Source organism: Artemia sp. Qi Xiang Cuo, chromosome 6, assembly GCF_049724085.1.
Source record: "Artemia sp. Qi Xiang Cuo chromosome 6, ASM4972408v1, whole genome shotgun sequence".
NCBI classification, from domain to species: domain Eukaryota; kingdom Metazoa; phylum Arthropoda; class Branchiopoda; order Anostraca; family Artemiidae; genus Artemia; species Artemia sp. Qi Xiang Cuo.
Genome location: NC_142799.1, coordinates 56,622,792 through 56,642,611, shown reverse-complemented (window position 1 = coordinate 56,642,611; position 19,820 = coordinate 56,622,792). Strand labels below are relative to the sequence as shown.

The following is a 19,820-nucleotide window of genomic DNA, read 5'->3' as shown; positions in this document are numbered from 1 at the left end:
AACTAGATGTGGAAAAACGAACAAATTCTATTGATTCAAAAAATAAAGTTATCAATCGGCTATTGTTTGTTGCCGGAAGACAGTATCTGTTGCTAACTTGAGTAGAAGCTCTTACAGACTGGATTAGATGGTCAATGAAATTGAAGTACCTCAATTTTATATTCAAAAAGAGAGCCAAAATTATAATTCAAGTGTTTTCTTTCATTAGACATAATAAGTCCAATACATTTACAAATCCAGTAAAACGCTTTAACAAATTCATTTTATTCCAAAGATAAGTTTGCCAGAGAGCTGAAATCAGAGGATACAATTACTCCATAACTTCATCTGACTTCTGTTTTCTTTCTAACACTGAAACACAATTCTCTGATATTAAAAACAGATGTAGAATTACTAGCTTGCTTTCTGGCTAACTATTCTTGAAATAAGCCATAATTAAAGATTAGCCATAAATTAAATATTCTTGAAATAAGCCACATAAGCCATAAATTGAAGGTGTTTGTATATATAAATAATAACAATGCTTATACACAGGAAAGGAGGGGGGGTACCCTCGTGGTAGACATAAAGAAGGGCCCAATGGAAAAAAATAATCTTAAAACACAGTTTTTGCTTTTATTCTGTCCATTTACAAAATACCTTTACCCCCCCCCCCCCCAATTCCGCTGCAAAATCTGGACTGGCAAAGCCCAATTCAGCTTGGATTAGAAAATACACAACCAATGTAAATGAAAAACTGCATGTTATTTATTTATACCTATTCAAGAGTAAAATTAGAAAAACTAATACTTATGCATGGAAATGCTTACATTACGTTTTAGACATGTATGCACTTCAATGCTGCAGTTGAAATTCCGGCTTTTTATTAAATATACCAATAAAATATACCTACGTTTATTAAAGTACCAAGAACTTGGGCTTCTCCAACTGCAGTTCAGGCATGTGGATATTCTAGATATTTATTTCTACCTTGAAAACACCCTTCTGCAGATGCATTTAAACTGACTGTAAAGACAAATCTTGTCTATAGAAAAATGATGCTTCTTGACAAAAAAAGGTCCAAGCATTGGCCCTGTAGCAGCTTGGATTGAACCCTGGGCCCTGAGTTGTCAAGCAAGGATCAGTCCAATATACCACCACAGACATGTATTAACATTACTTCTCAATAGAATATTAGTATTTGGACACGTTTTTGTAGGCTGTTGTCCCCAGCGTTATTTGTAATTGATGCTGACTTCTTATTTTCAACCTTATTAGTTAGAAGATGAGATTCCAGATGGAGTAGATTGCCACAGACTAACAGTTTAAAAACTTCAGTAGTTTCTCTCCTTGCTTTTGGTTTCTGCTGGGTTCAATTTCACATTTGTGTGATGGCAGTTATACAGTTAACAAACTTTTATTTACGTCTAATCTTTGTCATTCGCATTTTATGCCAGCCACTTTAGCCCAAAAACATACTGCTGTTGTGTGTTTCATCCATCTGGACATTTTTACCGTGTGTGCAACAGCTCTCACCTCGCTTGAGTGTTTCATTTGGTATAATTCTGAATCTTTTTGTTTATATAGATTAAACTACAACTCAAAACGCTTCACAGAATTTAATTAATTATTTAATGAGCCTGCTCAGTACTATTGCATTTATATCAATATTTTCATATAATTAGTTGTGTTTTGAAACCTGAGACTCTAAATAACTATGCTGCAAGAGACATTTTCATAATATTTATTTTGTGCCTCAGCTTTTGTAATGTGATTATGACAATTTGCTGAGAAGTTGGCACCCTTTGTTTTCATGAGGAGATTTTCAATTTTATTTAGAGACCATGCCTTAAGGATGGGTTTGCAGGTAAAAATAGCCTTAGACCATGAGAGTTAAAGGTGGACAAACGTTTACCCAGAACAGCAGGAGGAGGCTGGTCTAAAGGCTTGAAACTGCTGAAGAACTTATTCCCCTTGTATGTACAAACTATTTACAGAAAACAGTTATAATTCATTACATAGCTCAAAGAATCTCAGTACAATAAATACTGTTCCAACTTCTCTTTTCACAGTTCAAGTGGTTGCAGTTCCACTAACCTTTGAAAACCTTAGTAAAATTGTAATTAATGGCTTTTTAATATTTCGAGGAAATGCAAAGATAGCTGAATGAAACTTTCAGAAATGGGCATGAAAACCAAATATGGGCCAGGGAAGGTTTTTTTTGTTATCCTGTTTTCTTTTGTGTTTTTTTTTTTTTAGTTTTGTTTGAGCATCTGCTTCTTATGGGCTGCAGGTTTTGGAAAAGTGGTTCCCAAGATCTAATCTGGTTTGTAAGTCAAACTTTAATATTATATCAAAATTAGAACCAACTTGCAAAAAAAATTTCAAATCTGATGAGTAAGGAAGCAGTGAATGTTAAAAATGTCTTCCCAGATCCTTAGTTGCACTTCAAATCAATTTTTGAAGTTTTATGGGACAGCATTTTCCTGACTTCTTATATAAATCAGTATGAAGAAGGGAGGGAAGGAGTGGAGATGGACACATGAAAAAAGGCTTTTCATGCACAAATTTCAGCCGTGACCTCCTTCCTAAGATCTTTATTCATTTGGCTCAAGTGCTTTCTGAGTAACTATAGTTAAACTATAGTTAAACCTGTTAAACTATATTTTTGCTAAACCTTCAGCAGAACTAAGGGTTCCAGGGGTCCCTCTAAGAGAAGCCTTATGGTATCCTACATGATATTTGGTGTATTTGCTTGTATCAATATATCTTCTGCACTCCCTTGCCAGTGTAGTAGCGCCATGTCTGGCTCTGCACCCCAGTGACTCCATCTTTCTCCCAGAGATTATTTAATCATTTTAGCAGCAACATTCCCCCTAAAATACTAACATCACTGATTATATTCCTTAATTTTTTTGCTCACTTGATTTGTATCCCCCCTTGTGGCATCTACACTAATAAAAAGAATGCACTCTCTCTGGGTGCAAGTCAAAATAAAACTGAATGGAAGAACATTTCTATGTTAAGCTACATAGAAAAGTTTTAGGTGATGATTAGGCAATTTTTTGATGTTTGGATTAATTTACTAGTTAAAATATGAGCATACCACTCACTGCACCTTTAATACTCTTTCCAAATATATTAATTCCTACAATAATTACAAATTTCTCATTGAGCTGTAAATTAAAATGAGAGTTCTTAAATATTTTTTTTGTAGAACTATGCAATCAGATAGAAAAAGAGAAAGGCTCTGTTTTATTCTCTATTCAATGCTCTTTCTAAAAATAATTATTGTTGTTGTTGTAACTGTGATCCAGCCCCCTTCCTAAAAAGGTCAGATACAGCCCTAGGCTGCATGCAAGAGTTTTCTAATTTTATTGTTTTTATTTCAAATGAACTTTATGATCAACTGCTGATGATGACTGCTGATCAGCAAGCTTATGTATATAGCCAATCTGGCTCCATTTGGGGGTTGGTTGGGGGTGCAATTCTGATGGCAATTATTATCATATTTGGAAAGAGTATTAAATGGTATATTGCTTCTTTTTTTCTCAGGTTTTATTATCAGACGTGTGTTATTATCTAACACAAGGAATCATCACTATGCACTTTGATACTTACTTTAGGTCTCAAAATAGATTTATCTAGCAAATTGAATCAAGCATTAACAAAATTTAACAGTTTTAAAATGACAACAACATTACACAGTAGCATTGCAGGACAGCAACTTTTCTGGAGGAGACACAATCATAACAAAATAAGAGCGCCATTCAATCCCCCAATCAACAATTTTTTTAATATGATATTTGTTAATTTGCAAGAAATACCTCCATAATGGTCCCAAATATAGCCCTATGATGCATACGAAAGAAAAGAAATCACATCCAATAGCATTTTCACTTTACAATACATGGCAAGTTCCTATGAATCAGATTTTCATCTATCTTTCCATTTTCATCTATTTTTTTAAGTCATTTTTTTTAATACAATTTTTTTTCAAATTCATAAAAATCTCATTGACCAGAGTAAAAAATTGTTCTAAACTCGTCTTTTTCTTTCCACATCTCCTGAAAAAAGACAACTCTAGCTATAGAGAGCAATAGAACTGTTTACTACATCACCACAATTAGGCAATGGTCCAATACATGACCACACCTAAGGGAAACCCTATAGAATTCTGAAAACTACTTTAAAATCTCACCCCTACCCCTTGACGGAGGCATATATAGCCCAAATCATAGGTTTTGTCTACCATTCAAACTCAAAATATTAGCTAAAAAAATCTAAATAATTACATTATTGTCATCCAAGCAAAACTGTTACCTAACTTTGCTAGAGAATTCCCCTAACAAATTGGATCATTATTGGATAAAATTGTTGGTGAATATGCTTATAACATTGTCAGTGAATATACTTATAACAAGTGTTGGTGAATATGCTTATAACAGAAACAACTAGTTTCTATGCTTACAACATTGGTAGAGACTTCAGGGCTGGTAATATTTCTTACATTTAGGGGTACCCTCTGCACATATTTTTTATTCCTGCCTTGAAGTCCTCTTGGCCCCATAAACAACCCCTGAAATTTTCAATTTTTTTTAACCTTTTGATGTTTAAATTATCTGCCCAATTATTATGTTTCTACAATTTGTGTTAACTAACAATATTGTTAACTAACAATAATTATTTTAAAGCACATAAAAGTAGTTTTCCAAATTCTACAGGGTTTTCTTTAGACACAGTCCTTTATAGACAGTTACAAAGATTGAAACAAATTTAATGAAGTTACATTATCAAAAAATGACTTTAAAACACTTCGAAAAAAGAAAAGAAAGATGAAAATTAGTAGAAACTAATCCCACCTTGTAAAGTATAGGTTTCATTAGTAGTATTTTCTGTTAGGTTTTTTGGTGCAAGCCAAGAATTGGGGCAGTTGAGAAGAAAATATGCTAAGACAACATTTCTAATTTTATAATATACGGAATAATTGTAGTTAACACATTTTGACTGTAATTCTACTATACTTTACCCCTACCCCTCCTTAATGTGCAAATATATAGCCGAAATACCCCTCCAAGGCCTCACCCCCCCCCCTCAGCTGAAATTTAGTTTCTTCAAAAATCTTGTCAAATCTAAGACAAGCCTGCATAATTTAAGCATCACCAGAAACAGACCAGTTTTCTTTACTGTATATTTACATTTTTAGTCCTATGAAATATCTTTATAGTACTTACATAGTACCAAATACTCATTTTTTGGTTTTCACTTGATTTGGGAAAATTGGCTCCAGCTTTGCCCCCAGGATTTTAACAAAATTACGCCACTGAACTTAACCTATCCTTTCTAATGTTAACTAAATATATAGCCCATATTATATATTTCCCATCAATTTATTGATTACACTGAAGGGTGAGGGTGTACTTTTATCAGAGAAAGAACATTATTTGGGGAATCAAATGGTGTTTTTATTTGTAATTCTTGTGCTACCTTCAGAAGAGTTACTCTCCTGCAGTTTTATTCTTGCATGCTTAACTGATAAACCTAGGCTAACATGGGTAAATTTACAGTTGACATAATATAGCTAGGATGAAAGTGAAAACATCACTTGGTGCCTTTTTTTTATGCTCTTCCATAATTCAATATTGCTTATGGGGCTAATTGCATCTGGAACCTTTAAAGGGGCCCCAAAGGTGTTTCATTTTTGTAACCACACAGATAAATTATCAACACTAGTTAAGGTTTTGGAAAGTGATTAAAACATATCACTGGTTGTTCAAAAGTAAGTTGTTCAAAAGTAATATATTCCAAAAATACTTATTTATAACAATTCAAACCTCATTTATTAGGCCACTGAAATAAACCTGTTTTCCTACCATTCCAGTTTAAGTGTGCATTTTCTAAATGCCATCAACTAAAAATAGAGTACTTGTCTATTATATAAAACATACTTGAGAGGTAAAGTTTGGTTTATGATAATAAAAGAAAACGTGATGAAAATAGAATACTTTATAGTCATCTGTGAATTACTAAATTGGGATGTTTGGCATTGGCTGGCCATCTCAAAGACAAAGAAAAGTTCATTAGTAATGTAATTCTTGACCTAGATCATTTTAGTTCATTATTAACACAATTCTTGGGGACACCAGTAAGTTTGCTTTGACTAGTGATAGAATATAGTGTCTCACCATGGATGTTCAAATTAAGATTTGGGATTTGCCAAGGACCAAAGAACAGGCAATTACATTTTTCCAGGATAATTTGTTGCCCAAAACAAAACAATGCATCAAGGGACATACCATGACCTTTTACTTTTACAAGAAGCAACATTTTTGGAAGTGTAACACTAGGCCATGTTTGAAAAGTGTCCATTTGCATGTCAATATGTGGTTTTCTAAAAGTGAAATACCATTTCTTACTGTAGTTTGTTTCATTTATTTCTAGATTAACAGGTTGTGCTGTGGCCTGGGGTCAACAAGTGCTAGGCATTTCTAAACAAAGGTTGTTGATTGGAGTAACTACCTCCATGAAGTATGCGTGTTTTCTGTGCAACAGAAAAATTGTGGGAGAATTGGAGGAATTGGTCATATAGTGGAAATAGATGAATCCTTGTTTACAAAAAGGAAAAATAATGCAGGAAGAATCTTACTACAACAGTGAGTGTCTGGTAGAGTGTGCTGGGAAAACAGTGAAAGACTTAGTCCCCAACCAAGGAGTTGGGGACAAAGTTACTTAGTACTCCAACAAATTAAGCTTAACATAGAGCCAGGATCAAGAATCATTTCAGTTGTTGGAAGGGCTACAACACAACTGAGCTTGAACAAGCAGGTTTCACTCATCTGGAAGTGAACCACAAAAATAATTTTGTCGACCCAGAAACCAAAAAGTAGAGAGAATGTGGGGTTCTACAAAGTGGAGGAACAAACAGTATCAAGGTACATCCTACCATCATTTACATTCATACTTAGTAGAGTACATGTGGTGAGTAGCAGTATAGACAGAGTTCATTTTAATCCAAATATTGAGGATATTTCTGTGTTCTGGGTGCATATTTCCAAGCTTTAGTTTTCATGATTTTACTAATGAAGTATTATATTTTCATCATATTTTGTTTTACTTAATTAGCATTAACCAAACTTCACTTCTTGAGTGTGTTTATTATGATAGACAAGCATCAAAAATAGCACTGAATTTTGCAATTTGAAACTTTGCTGTCAATAATTCAGGGTATATATTTGCACATTAAGGGGAGGTGAAGTTCATGGTAAATTTGCAATGAGCTATATAATTTAGCTAGGATGAAAAAGAAAACATCCTTTGATGCTTTTTTATGCTCTTTCATAATTCATATAAAATACTTTTTGGTCCCCAGTGGTGGATCCAAGGGGGCCTGCACTCCCCTAACATAGTCTAAAGTAGTGTAATTTACTTAATTAATGCAAGATTGCATTAATTAAACTTGGGTAAAGTTCTACCAAATCATATTATTGAGTTAGGAATAAAGTGAATACACCATTTGATGCCTTTTTTTATGCTGATTATGAATATAATAATCATTTCTATTGGAAATGAATTTCAGCCTCCCTCCTATATATGCCAATTCAGGGTATATATTTCTACATTAGGGGGTGGGGGTAAAGTTTAAACTTACCTCCCATTTACATCAGAAACAAAATTTGCCCCTACCCCCCCCCCCCTATTGTAGAAATATATACCCTGAATTGGCATATATAGGGGGGGGGGCTGAAATTCATTTATGATAGAAATGATTACTATAGGGTAAGACACCCAGTAGTTGGCCACCTGCCTATTCTTGGACAGAATGTAACTTACAGGGAACCTACCTCTAGGCTAATGTGCTTAGAAAGTTTTAATACATAGCTGGTTTCCCTGGTCACTAAGCACATTAGCCTAGAGGTAGTCCATACGGATATCTAATAGTGACCAGGGAAACCAGCTATGTATAAAAACTTTCTAAGCAAATTAGCCTAGAGGTAGATTCCCTGTTAGTTACATTCTGTCCAAGAATAGGCAGGTGGCCAACTACTGGGTGTCTTACCCTATTCATAATCAGCATAAAAAAATGCATTGAGTGGTATATTCACTTTATGCGTAAGTCAATAATATGATTTGGTAGAACTTTACCTAAACTTGCTCCTAACACAAGTTTATTGGATAAACCTATTTTACAACCCCTCCCCCCTAAAAAAATCCTGGATATGCCCCTTTAAGGGCTCAAGATGCAATTAGCCCCAGAAGCAATTAGGCTATTGAATTATGAAAGAACATAAAAAAGACATCAAATGGTGTTTTCATGTCATCCTAGCTAAATTATATAGCCAACTACAAATTTAAGCCTACCCTAGGCTACAAGAATTGTAGGGATTCTAGCCTAGGTCTGTATTTGGTCCCTAATGACTCTATTTTCAAAGTACTAGATCAGCTAGACTAAAATTCAAGGTAAATGTTTTTTCCTATCTTGAAAAGCACACTTAATTATGTGAATGAAACTTTTATGGCTGGATCCAGAGCCTAAATTATGCCCCATGTTTTGAAGTTTGACTGAGGAGTCAAATCTCTAAATCATTAGTCGACTTACCAGAAACATTTATCATCATTTGTTTAACCTAAAGGCCATACTAGATACTGAGACTTAGGCTGTTTACGGTGAATTTCCAAGAACATTTTGTTTAATGATTTATGGTTATTTCATGACAAAAATGTCAAACATGCTTTCATGCAGCGCAAATTCAATATTCCGCTAAAAAATGCCATCTACAGTGAAAAGGAAAAGAACCCCGCATTCACCCATGTTATATATTATAAAAAAAAAAAACAGCTTAATTTCGTCAGACGATGCCAGCACAGCTAGCAAACTATTTCGATACTATTCCCATCCCCTCTCATTAGAATTATAAAGCAAGGAGCCTTTAAACTTTGCGCAAACAATGAGAATAAAATGACTATTTCTTAAAAAAAAAGATCTCTACTTTGTTTTATATTCATTATTTTCCCCTCTTTTCTGAAGATTATCATCAATTTAAATTGCAAACTGTGATTGGTGACAGGCAAATAACATTTATTTAAGTTTTTTTTTTCTTTGGCATTGCTATTTAAAACTTCTTAAAAGTGATCATATTCGTCAAATAATATCAAAAATGCATAGAAGAAATTCTATAGAATAGCTTAAAACTGTAAACAGTTAAAAGTAATGAAACATAATATCAAAAACTCAATAAAGAGACTTAAATTATAACTAGAGACCTGAAAATAATTTTGCTCTCCAGAAATTCACTCCATAGCCTAGTGCACGTAAACAAATACATCTAGCACTTAGTACATGCTTAAGAACACCTGCAAACTGACCTAAAATGTTCTATCAAACATTTCTAAAGAATATTTGAACAAAGATTATGCGTTTAAAATAACTTTTAATACTTATAGTTTCAGTCTATAAAAATACAACTGCCTTCACTGAGCGCTTAACTAGCAATACTAAGATGAAAACCCGCGTTTATGTTTTTGAATTGGAAACGCCCAGCTTTCCTCAAAACATTTAAGGTTAAATCTCTTCTGTAAAATTCTTTAATATCTACACAAATTTTATTTATTAATTCTTACCCCCTGCTACGAATACCTCAAATTAACATTAAAGGTACTTTTTTTTACTTTTAAACCACGTTTGCAGTTTTGTGTGCGATAAGATAATTTTCTTTTTGTTAGAAATCTTTCCAAAGTGAGCTCCAATTAAAAAAGGGTTTCAATTTTTAGGATAAAATTTTCCGTATGTACATCTAAGGTCGCTGACACAATTCGCAAACATGTCCACAAGTTCAAAAGCTTATGCGCTACACTCGGTTTCCTTAAAAAAAACTTCTTTGTCTGAAGTAGAGTTATGAGACCTTTAAGATAACCCAAGAGCCCCCCCCCCCAAGAAAAGAATTGTTCAAATTTAATTAACTGAGAAAAATCTAGATTGACTCGAAGCTTGTAGTGCGAATAAAGGGGTACAAGATCACTCTGTCTGTGAAGCAAGAAATAATGTATTAGGTGATTTTGATGTACGTCTTTAAGATTCCCTAAGAACTTCATTAAAAAACAACCTGTATAAGCTAAAAAAAAGTTAATGAGTAATCTTCTTGTTAATTCTAAGCATAGCCGGGGACTTAAATTTAATCATAAAATCGTCAGCTCAAAATAAACATTACATATGGAGAGAGCCAAAACACAAAAGAATCGAATGGGCAATTACGTATAGGATTCGATTTTTTCTTCTCTAATATCAAGAAATTTCCCATATCGAGTGATTTTTTCTGAGTGATATTATTCCATAAGCAAGGCAATACAAATTTTAAGCTGTTCATGAGACCGCAGGAGATAACACTGGCTTCTAAAATATATTTAACGGACGGGGAACATTCATAAGGATAATCTACGGACGCTGGTAACCGTAACTCCTAATTTCCTATTTATCTTGTTCCTTTTATGTTTTTCTTGTTAAAATAAAAGAATAGCGACTCTAAAGAAGAAGATATACTGAAACAAAAATAGAGGAATTTTTAGATTTCTAATTGTATGCTCTTTTTTGGTTAAAGATGCATTTGTGACTATTCATCCCCAGCCCCCATCCCACCCAACCCTATATAGCCCTAGGCTATATACAAAACTATCATAAAATAAAACGGTACCATCAGATTCTTTACTTTTTGCTCCACAATTACTTCACAATTTACTTTAGAAATTGTGCTGAATATTGGATAAACATACTATTTTGAATAAGTTAAAAATACGAATAATAGTAGAATGAAACATGATAATGTGATTAATATTAATATGCTGAATATCATGTAGTAAGAATTTCATTGTTGTAGTTTTTTTTCGTTGGATGCATATAAATTTAAGACTATATCTGGGACCATCAGTGGGAGGGAGCATTGCCAAAAAATGTGATTTTAACCGTAAAAAACAAAAAAAAACATTAAACTAGAAATCTAAAAATGTCTGTTTTTTGTTCTAGCATGTCTCCTTCTCAAGAGCCGCTATTCTGTGATTTTATTTTTTTCTTTTTACATGGGATATACAAACGTTCTCCCAGAGGGACGTGGGGGAATCCGTTCCCTTAAAATTGCCTAAAGGATGCCCTCCTAGAAAAATATGGCCTAAAAAGCAGTTTACCCATATTATTCGCTCAACTAATTTACACAATGTAAGTGAAAACTACACCCAAGTCACGGAGAGGATGGTCAACCCTTCTCCTTCTAATAGCTATAAGAAAGAGCAACAAAAAACAATATAGATTTAGGGGGAGGGCGATAGTCATTAGAACTTGATAACTTTTCCTTGCTGAAGTTTGTTTGGTAGCTTTTCGATGTAAGTTCATGCTTGGTGCACTTCGAAGGCGGTCAGGTACATTTAACTCCATCGGCTAGCCAGTTTCTTTCTTTAGTTTTAACGTTGTTGCGAACAAAGTTTCCCAAAATTAAACTTATGAAAAATTATTAGCAGAGCTATATACAAATGGCACTTGGCTAGTGCCAAGTGCCATAAAGTGCCAAGTAATCAACTCCAAGTATTCCAAATTTCTTAATAGTAGTGCGCACTCTTCTTGATTATTCATATTACTTGGTACCAGAATTTCAAGCTCTGATCTTAACTCAACAAACGCAAGAGTTCAAACGCTAACGCTATCTTGAAAACCTACAAGCAACATTTTCTACAAGATACCAGAAATACCGGTTTTTGGTTCTATAGATTAGCACAAATGTTTTTGTAGTCTCTGTTAGCGCATTCCCGAAAATGAGCTCACATTAATCCCCCAAGCGTTTCAAAGCTTCACCGTCACATATTTTGTTTCTAATGCAAACAGAAAACTTTGATGTTCATACAACATTCGCAGTGTTGAGAGATTATTAGTGGAAAGTCCAAATACACTCCCTGCAAAATTGGGCTTTGACTTAGATGCATCATATATAGTTATTATTTGAAAAAAAACTACGTTTTCTAAAGAGTTAAAGAGGCTGAGTTACAAGGTCGAACCTTAAAACGTACAGGGATTAGGAGGCACAGTTGGGGGGCTGCCGCCCCCAAACCCCGCTTTTGCAGCCTTTAAATAAAAAAAAGAAAAGTTTTTGAAACTGAAAGTAAGGAGCGACATTAAATCTTAAAACGAACAGAAATTATTCCGTATATGAAAGAGGCTGTGCCCTCCTCAACGCCTCGCTCTTTACGCTAAAGTTTTTATTGTTTAAAAAAAGAGTTGTGAGAAAGTCAAACTTTAGCGTAAAGAGCGAGGCGTTGAGGAGGGCACAGCCTCTTTCATATACGGAATAATTTCTGTTCGTTTTAAGATTTAATGTCGCTCCTTACTTTCAGTTTAAAAAACTTTTTTTTATTTAAAGGCTGCGAAAGCGGGGGTTTGGGGCGGCAGCCCCCCAACTGTGCCTCCTAATCCCTGTACGTTTTAAGGTTCGACCTTGTAACTCAGACTCTTTAACTCTTTAGAAAACGTAGTTTTTTTCAAATAATTTCTGCACGTTTTTGTACAGTTTATTACTTATTATTGCTCCTTGTAACTCAGCCTCTTTAACTCTTTAGAAAACGTAATTTTTTTCAAATAATTTAATAAAGAAACTGGGTTTCTTTTTAAAGTTTGAATTCAGTATTAAAAAAATTGCTCTGATGGTGAATCAAACTCGGGTTTTCCTCCTGAAAGTCTGGAGTGTAACCGCTAGACTATACAGACACAACAGTAATTGTTTTTTAGTATATGTAAGCTATTTTCGACGCAAGCAAATTCCCAAAAAACTTGATATTAGGTTTTTGGAAAGGAAGGAGTGATCAGATTGAGCTGAAATTTCGAGGATAAGCTTCCAGGCCCCAGGAAAGATTATCCTCCAAATTTCAGCCCGATCAGACAACGTTAAAGGGGGGTTGTGGTCGGAAAAATTAACATGGGCTAATATAGGAAAACAAGGTTTTTCGTAAATGTAAATTCGGGGGATAATTTTTTCGGTCTGAAAATATCAACAGACCCTAACAGGTCGAATTCTGCTTCGAATGAGTCCTCATTCAACCGGATCCGTTGCCAACTGTGGCCTGTAGGCGTGGCTAAGAAAAAAAAAAAAATGAATTTTAAGTGGCTATATTTGTTTTTTTTGAAAACGGAAGGAGTGATCGGATTGAGCTGAAATTTCGAGGACAAGTTCCCGGGCCCTAGTAAAGCTGACCCTCTAAATTTCAGCCAAATCGAACAACTTTAAAGGGGGGCTATGGTGGGAGGGTCCAAAATTCCGGCCCAGTTTACCCCATGAAGATAAAGTCGGAGGAAGATGAAATTTTGCAAGTTTCTTAGTTTGAGCTTGGGCTACAAAATGCGATTACCGCCGTCTCTCTGCGACCTCTAGGACCTGAAATCGCTTAACATTGTGGTGGGTCGCCTCTTTATAGAGGCACAACTGTGCCTCCTTGATCAACCCAGCCATGTCGATTGGTAATGTTTGTGAAATTACTACGTCTCCTTAGTTCTTTATTTCAGTGCAAAACGTAATTTTTCATCACTTTCCGTTCAGTCTTGCAGCTACAAAATGTAATTTATCAAAACTGATTATATGCAGTCTGCTAATCAAGTTTGTATAGATTCTGGGAGAGCATCATATCATTAGATTCTAGGATTTGGTAGGGTCATATCTTTCTTGGGATACGATCAGTTCGTACTTACTATAGCGCTCCACAGTCAAGAGAAACATCGCAATGCTTATGGCTAGATATGGTGTGCAGGTACAGGCGTCAACATTTTACTTCTAGTAACGATGTAATGGTAAACATCTAATATCTATTTCTTAAGCATAATTTAAGGTTGCGCCAGGGTACTATTATCAATAAATAAGCTTAAAAGAATGTATTTTTCAGAACAATGCATTAAAGTTTTCTTAAATGTTTCAAACACAAAATTCCAAATGGTCCTCGGCGACAACAACTATACCAGGTAAACGATGTAAAAATAAGCTAACAATAAACAGAAAACCATAAAGAGCTGCTAAATGGAACCTTGCAAAATAAAAGCTCTGTCAAAACAATTGAAATTGTAGGAACCTCAAATATGGAAATAAAACACACAAAAAAATAGGAACAAAAACAATTATTCCATAGAGGTGTTTTTTTTTTTTTTCAAATGCCCAATTTTGTTTTGGTAATCAATGATAAAAAGTAAAACACAACAAAGAACTTCTGTCAAAATCCATGACAGTGATAAACGTCTTATTTGAAACTCAAAGAGCCGAATAATAGAAAACAAAACTGAGGAGACGCTTTATCATTACCTTAGTTCCCACTTTGGAGCGATTATAACGTCCAAAATGGATATGTTCTGATCCATGTTGATGACTGATTGGCAAAACAATATCAGGAGAAATCATTACTCTGAACACAGTTTCAGAGACTGGGGGAATGCAAAAAAGTTGTTCTTTGATTGCTATGGAGAAGTTCACTCATATTTTAATAGTTTGCTGTTCCTTTTTACATCTAATCCTAACTTGAGTTCTGTAGCACTTATAGTGCCCATTCCTCCTTCTTTCGACATGAACAGGAGGATAGAGAAAAATCCACAAAGAGCAAAGGTGCACAGAGTTTGACTCTTTTCTTGGGGCGAAAGAAATTATTTCCAGGGGGAGGGGATAAATGTTTTCAATTTTAATTTTGATTTCAAATTTTCCCCAATTTCCCAGGTGGTCCTTCAGATCAATGCCAGGGACAATTCTAGCACAGACGCATCCGTATCTGTAAGAGAACTACTTCGAAATATTGACATCTATAGAAGAAAAGTAAGAGAGAGAAGGAGAAAGCCGAAAAAACAATGTTGACACAGCCAGAACACTTAACTTGAAGCTTAAAAGAAGTGCAGCTTCGAAGGTCAAACAAGAAAACAATAAGTAACATACCTGGCTGCAGTTCTTGCTTGTACTTCTTTCTTTGGCTTTTCTGGAGAAGGTGGTATTAACTTTGCAAGACATTGAAGGGTAGACTCTTTAGCTGGACTAGCAGGAACAAATGAAATATTCATTTCTGCTGGGGTGAGATTCTTAGCCTCGGTATGTGTCTTTAACTCATCAGCTTCGTTAGTTGTTGAGCTTTCTTCTGTTTCTGCATCAGATTCACTGGTCAAAATTTCGTAATTGCAGACTCGTAGATGTCTTTCATAGCTTTCCATTGTTCTATAGACGCGTTTACATCTGGAACATTTCACTAGACCATCCTCTGTTTTCAAAGCGCGAGGAGGAGAGGTCGCCGTTTGTTGTTGAGGAGTATCGTCAGGCGAATCCACAGTTCCATCAAGCTACATAACGATAAAGGCTAGCAAATCAAATTAGCTACAGACAAGTTTAAAATAAGCTACGTAACACCTAAGAAATTTACTATGGATTAAAATCCTCAGAGAAAATATCCGTTTCTCACTAGAATAGTGGGAAATACATTCAATAAGCATACAAAGAATTCATAAGTGCATGGATTCAGTCCTTAGTGAGGAAGAAGTCCAAATTATTTCCTCTGGGCAGGGGGGGGGATGCAACAAGGGAAATATTTTTTATATATTTGCCATTGGGTAGACCTCAGGACCAATTTCAGCGTTGCAGAGTCCACCCAAAATTCCCTGTGTCCATATGTATTCCAGCTACTATTTATAAAAGATGTCCCCTTTTCACGATTGAAACAAACATTTTTGAAGTTAATGCGCTTTCAATAAATCAACCGGCTAATGTATAGTTTTTACAATTGTACAATTACCCATTTTTGTGTTTTAATATGTAACAAATATTGCTGTACAAATTGCAAAATTATTGACTTAACATATTTCAATTTCGGACAGACGTAGGGAGACGTTGTCTATCAGAGGAGAAAGTACATATTATGACATAAATGACAATGTGTCACTCTTTGGCATCCTTTAAAATATAGGCACCAGCATTGGGAGGGGGGATGACATAAATACAATTTAGAAATAGGAAAATGAAAAATATTTCCGCTTAAACATTCGTAAAAACAAAGTTCCTGGCAGCAGTTGATCCCTTGCGAAACTTCCTAGTGGGGCTCATACACTAGGAACGGACAAAAGGTAGCTGCTTACTATTTTAAACATTTTAACTTTAAATTTTACCAGTTTGGTACGTAATGAAGAACATACAGTAGTGGAGCAGGAATGGACAGGAATAGCAGGATTTAATTAGGAGCAATATTAGTTAAGGAGCTAAAATTTACCGATTTGATAGGTAATAAAGAGCTTCCGGTAATGGAGCACGAATTTAGAAACAGTTGAACTACCACTTGACTTTATATATTTTCTCCGTGTCCAGCTTTGGCTAACTCCTAAATAAGTTCAACCGGCTGTACATTCTCAACCGTTGTTTGAATAATGAAAAGAACATGTATGTCCTCTCACCTTTGAAAGCACAACTATATCCATGACGTGGATCGGAAGTATCAAAAGATATATTAGTGTGGAAATAATAACGAGGAAATAGGACAACATACGAAAACCCCCTTCAAACTTCATACTACACAAAGAACCCTGATTAAAATTCAAAATTAGGAAAAAACTGCATCCTGTGTTAGCTAATCCCCTCTCTGTCCCCTAAAGAGACGAAGGAGCATAGCTACAAATATGTACAATAGATAGGAAGGGGGTAAAATCCCTCTGAAACTCCCTCCCCTCATTGTCCACAAGTGTAATCGAACGTAGTAAATGTGGCGTTCTGTCGACGAACAACAGACTTCCAACCAATCATTGTTGATGAAAATGTCCACAACTGAATATGCTGGCCAAATTAAGCACGAAGTTTCAAAATTAGCATAGTATTGAATGGGAATATGTTGAGAATCACCTATCTAGATATTTGTTTGAAGGTGGGAGGGGGGGTATTTTTAGTAATGGATTGGTGTTCTGAAATTAGAAAACGCATGGAATTGAATCGAAAGGAGGCTGGGAGTCACTGCCCTCCATAACTCTGCTTTGTAGGGGTAGGGGTGGTAGTGGTGGTATTGTTGTTATTGATAGGAGCGGAAGCGATTTTTTTCAAGTTCTTCTACTTCTCTGAATAGAAATGTAAAAATATACCTGTGGTATGGTTTCGTAGCTTTCATTATGCATTAACTGAGCTATCTCTTCACAATATTCATCAGCTGAATCATTTGAAGATTCATCAGCGTCATCGTCATCACAGAAAGAAACCAAAGATTTGTCACTATATGAAAAAGACTCGTTTACATCTTCTTCATCTGAGTCAGAAACAAAGGCTCTTCCATTTATCAGAGTATAAGAGCATTCTTCTTCGGAATCCGAGTCAATAGTCCCATCTAATTGCGGAATCACAGTCGACCAGCTTCTCGAGAAATGACTAACAGGCGGTTTTGGAAGAGTCGGATCTTCCCTATATGACACATCACATATCTTTTTTAACTTGGGCGAAAGCTGAGGCAGTATTTTCTTATCAGTCGATAAATTCAAGTTCCGTTTCATCGACTTCATGCTATCAATTTCAGGTAACTGTTTTTCACACGCTTGTAAGGACTTAATAATTTCTGTAATTTCAATTTGGTTAACCTGGAAATCTGTATTTTGGTCAAGAAGTTCTTCTAAATTACTGTATTCATCAAAATCTATTTTTTCACTAGAACGAATTTTTATATCCTTTGAGGATGAAATATTTTCTGCTTCCAATTCAGATAGAAATGCTTGGATTTCATCAGTTTCTCCAAAACTTATAATTTTGCTTTCTCGTAAAGGCACCGGATCATGACTAATAGTCAAATTATTTTCCACTGATTTTTGATCATCGAATGGCTGACTGATATATGTTTGACATGTATAAACAATCCGTCTTAAGGGGTTCCTCGTGGACCAAAACACCCTTTGGCTCTTAAAAAGGATAGGAACTAAGAAACTGAATACTGAGGATAAGTCCTGAAGAATCCCAAAACTCTGAATTTTTAAGCTGCCAATACTAAGTCTTAATTGGTTTGAATTCACAGATTTGAATTTTTTGCGCTCACTTTCCAGATCAACATAAACAGATCTTCGAACTTCAAAACACAATTGTTTGGGACGTTTTGAAGTAAGTTCTCTATGACTGTAGCAGTAAACAGACTTGTCTTCAAGGAACGTGCACCCGCACGAGCGAGCACAGTGAAAATGATAAACAGTTCCACATCCACGAGCGCAACATCCAACACTAGCTCCTTTCAAAGAGCAGACAGCACATTTTAACTGCTTCACTCGATGAATAGCACTATGAATATTTTGTAGACTTCCGTCAATCTCTTCATAGACTTCATTAGACCACAAAGCACAATTGACGTGAACCCATTCGTTTTGACCACAGTAAAGAATACGTCCTCGATCATAAGGAGGACTTTCACCACTTTGTTGACAAAGGGCACAACGTCGCGTATCAAGACGAACGTCGTATGCAGCCGGAGTTTTAACGTTATCTAAAGGTGTGTCAAAAGGAGTACGATATGGTCTCTTCTTTGGCGAAGGAGTTGCATTCCGAAACGGCAAAATTTTATCTAAAGCGCAATTTTCAGCCGTTATATGATCAAACCACGGAAAGGAGCCTCGAACACTTTTTTGTAGCACAGTTAGCAAATGGCTTTTCTTATCGTCACATGTAGTCGCTCTACTTAGCGAAGTTTTCAAGTCTAAGAAAAAAGCAACCACTGAACTGTAACTACCTTCGCTCAGTCTTTCCGCCAATAGTTTAAAGTTGGGCCCATCACAGTTTATGAGTCCAATCGGCTCTGGACAAGTTTCACTATCACTGTCAGCTGATGATTCGAATAGTTCCCGTATACCTTTGGTTCTTGACAGTGCTGTCAATATTGTTTGGTATGCCTTGAGCTGAAAGTTTTCGATGGCTTTCATCCAAGGTTTCCCATCAGATGGCGAACATCGCCTGCAAAGAAAAGGGAATCAGAGCTTTTTAAACTTTTCTAGAATATTTTCAATATATTTTGACCTTCTGGAAAATGTATCTAATTTCAAACAAATTCTTCCATTACTTCATTCAATTAGTCATGAGTATCCACTATCAATGTAGTACAGACTTCGTACCCGAAAAGAGCCCAATCTAGGTTAAATGTAAAAAAAAAAATCATTAACAAGGGTTTTAGCTCTAATTTTTATCTTTGTTAACTCCTATTTGTCTTGTTTTAGTGTTTGGGGTTAAATTTATTACTTAGCTATCCAAATATATTAAATAATACTTTAGAATTCGTTGTGCAAAGAGAGAATATGATTAGTATCTTTATTTGATTTAACAACCAATTGTTTTAACATCATATTTTACGAAAGATTACCAGCTTGAACAACACTCGTTCCCTAAATGCTTCTACAAGACAAATGTAGATATAAAAAAATCTGAGATTTCATTTTATGAAACCCTAGGGCCATGGAGATCCTTCCCTTTGAAAGAATTACAGGATAATGATGTAAGGGAATTATAAAAAAAAAAAAAAATATTAAATGTGGACGATTCCTGGTCATCCTTACCTCCTCTGGACTCCCATTGAATAGAGCAAAAAACGCCAGCCCTTCCAAATATAAAATAAAATTTTGCAACCTAAGCTATTTAGACTGTTCTTGGTAACGAATGTTAAGTAACAAAAACCTTAAAAACTGGTATTCCAAAAATAATGTATACATCAGTGGTGATTCTAAACATGTAAAATTTGTTGAATATAAAGTCAACAGTCTTAAGTCATTAGCCTAAGAGAATTTGCATAGATTTGAACAAAGGGGACAAAGTGATCATGAAACTACTTCATCAATTTAACTCAGTTGAGAGCCTTAGAAC

At 35.1% G+C, this 19,820-nt stretch overlaps 1 protein-coding gene across 2 annotated transcripts in view; it reads right to left on the bottom strand.

The window, feature by feature from the left end:
- Positions 1-19,820, bottom strand: part of trx (histone lysine N-methyltransferase trithorax) — a 147,595-nt gene that overhangs the window by 42,468 nt on the left and 85,307 nt on the right. For both annotated transcript variants that reach the window (XM_089090868.1, XM_089090869.1), the window contains 2 exons: positions 17,084-18,920; positions 14,913-15,307 (listed from right to left, as the gene is read on the bottom strand). In XM_089090868.1, the coding sequence (XP_088946994.1) occupies positions 14,913-15,307; positions 17,084-18,920 (2,232 nt within the window). The remainder of the gene's footprint in view (positions 1-14,912; positions 15,308-17,083; positions 18,921-19,820) is intronic.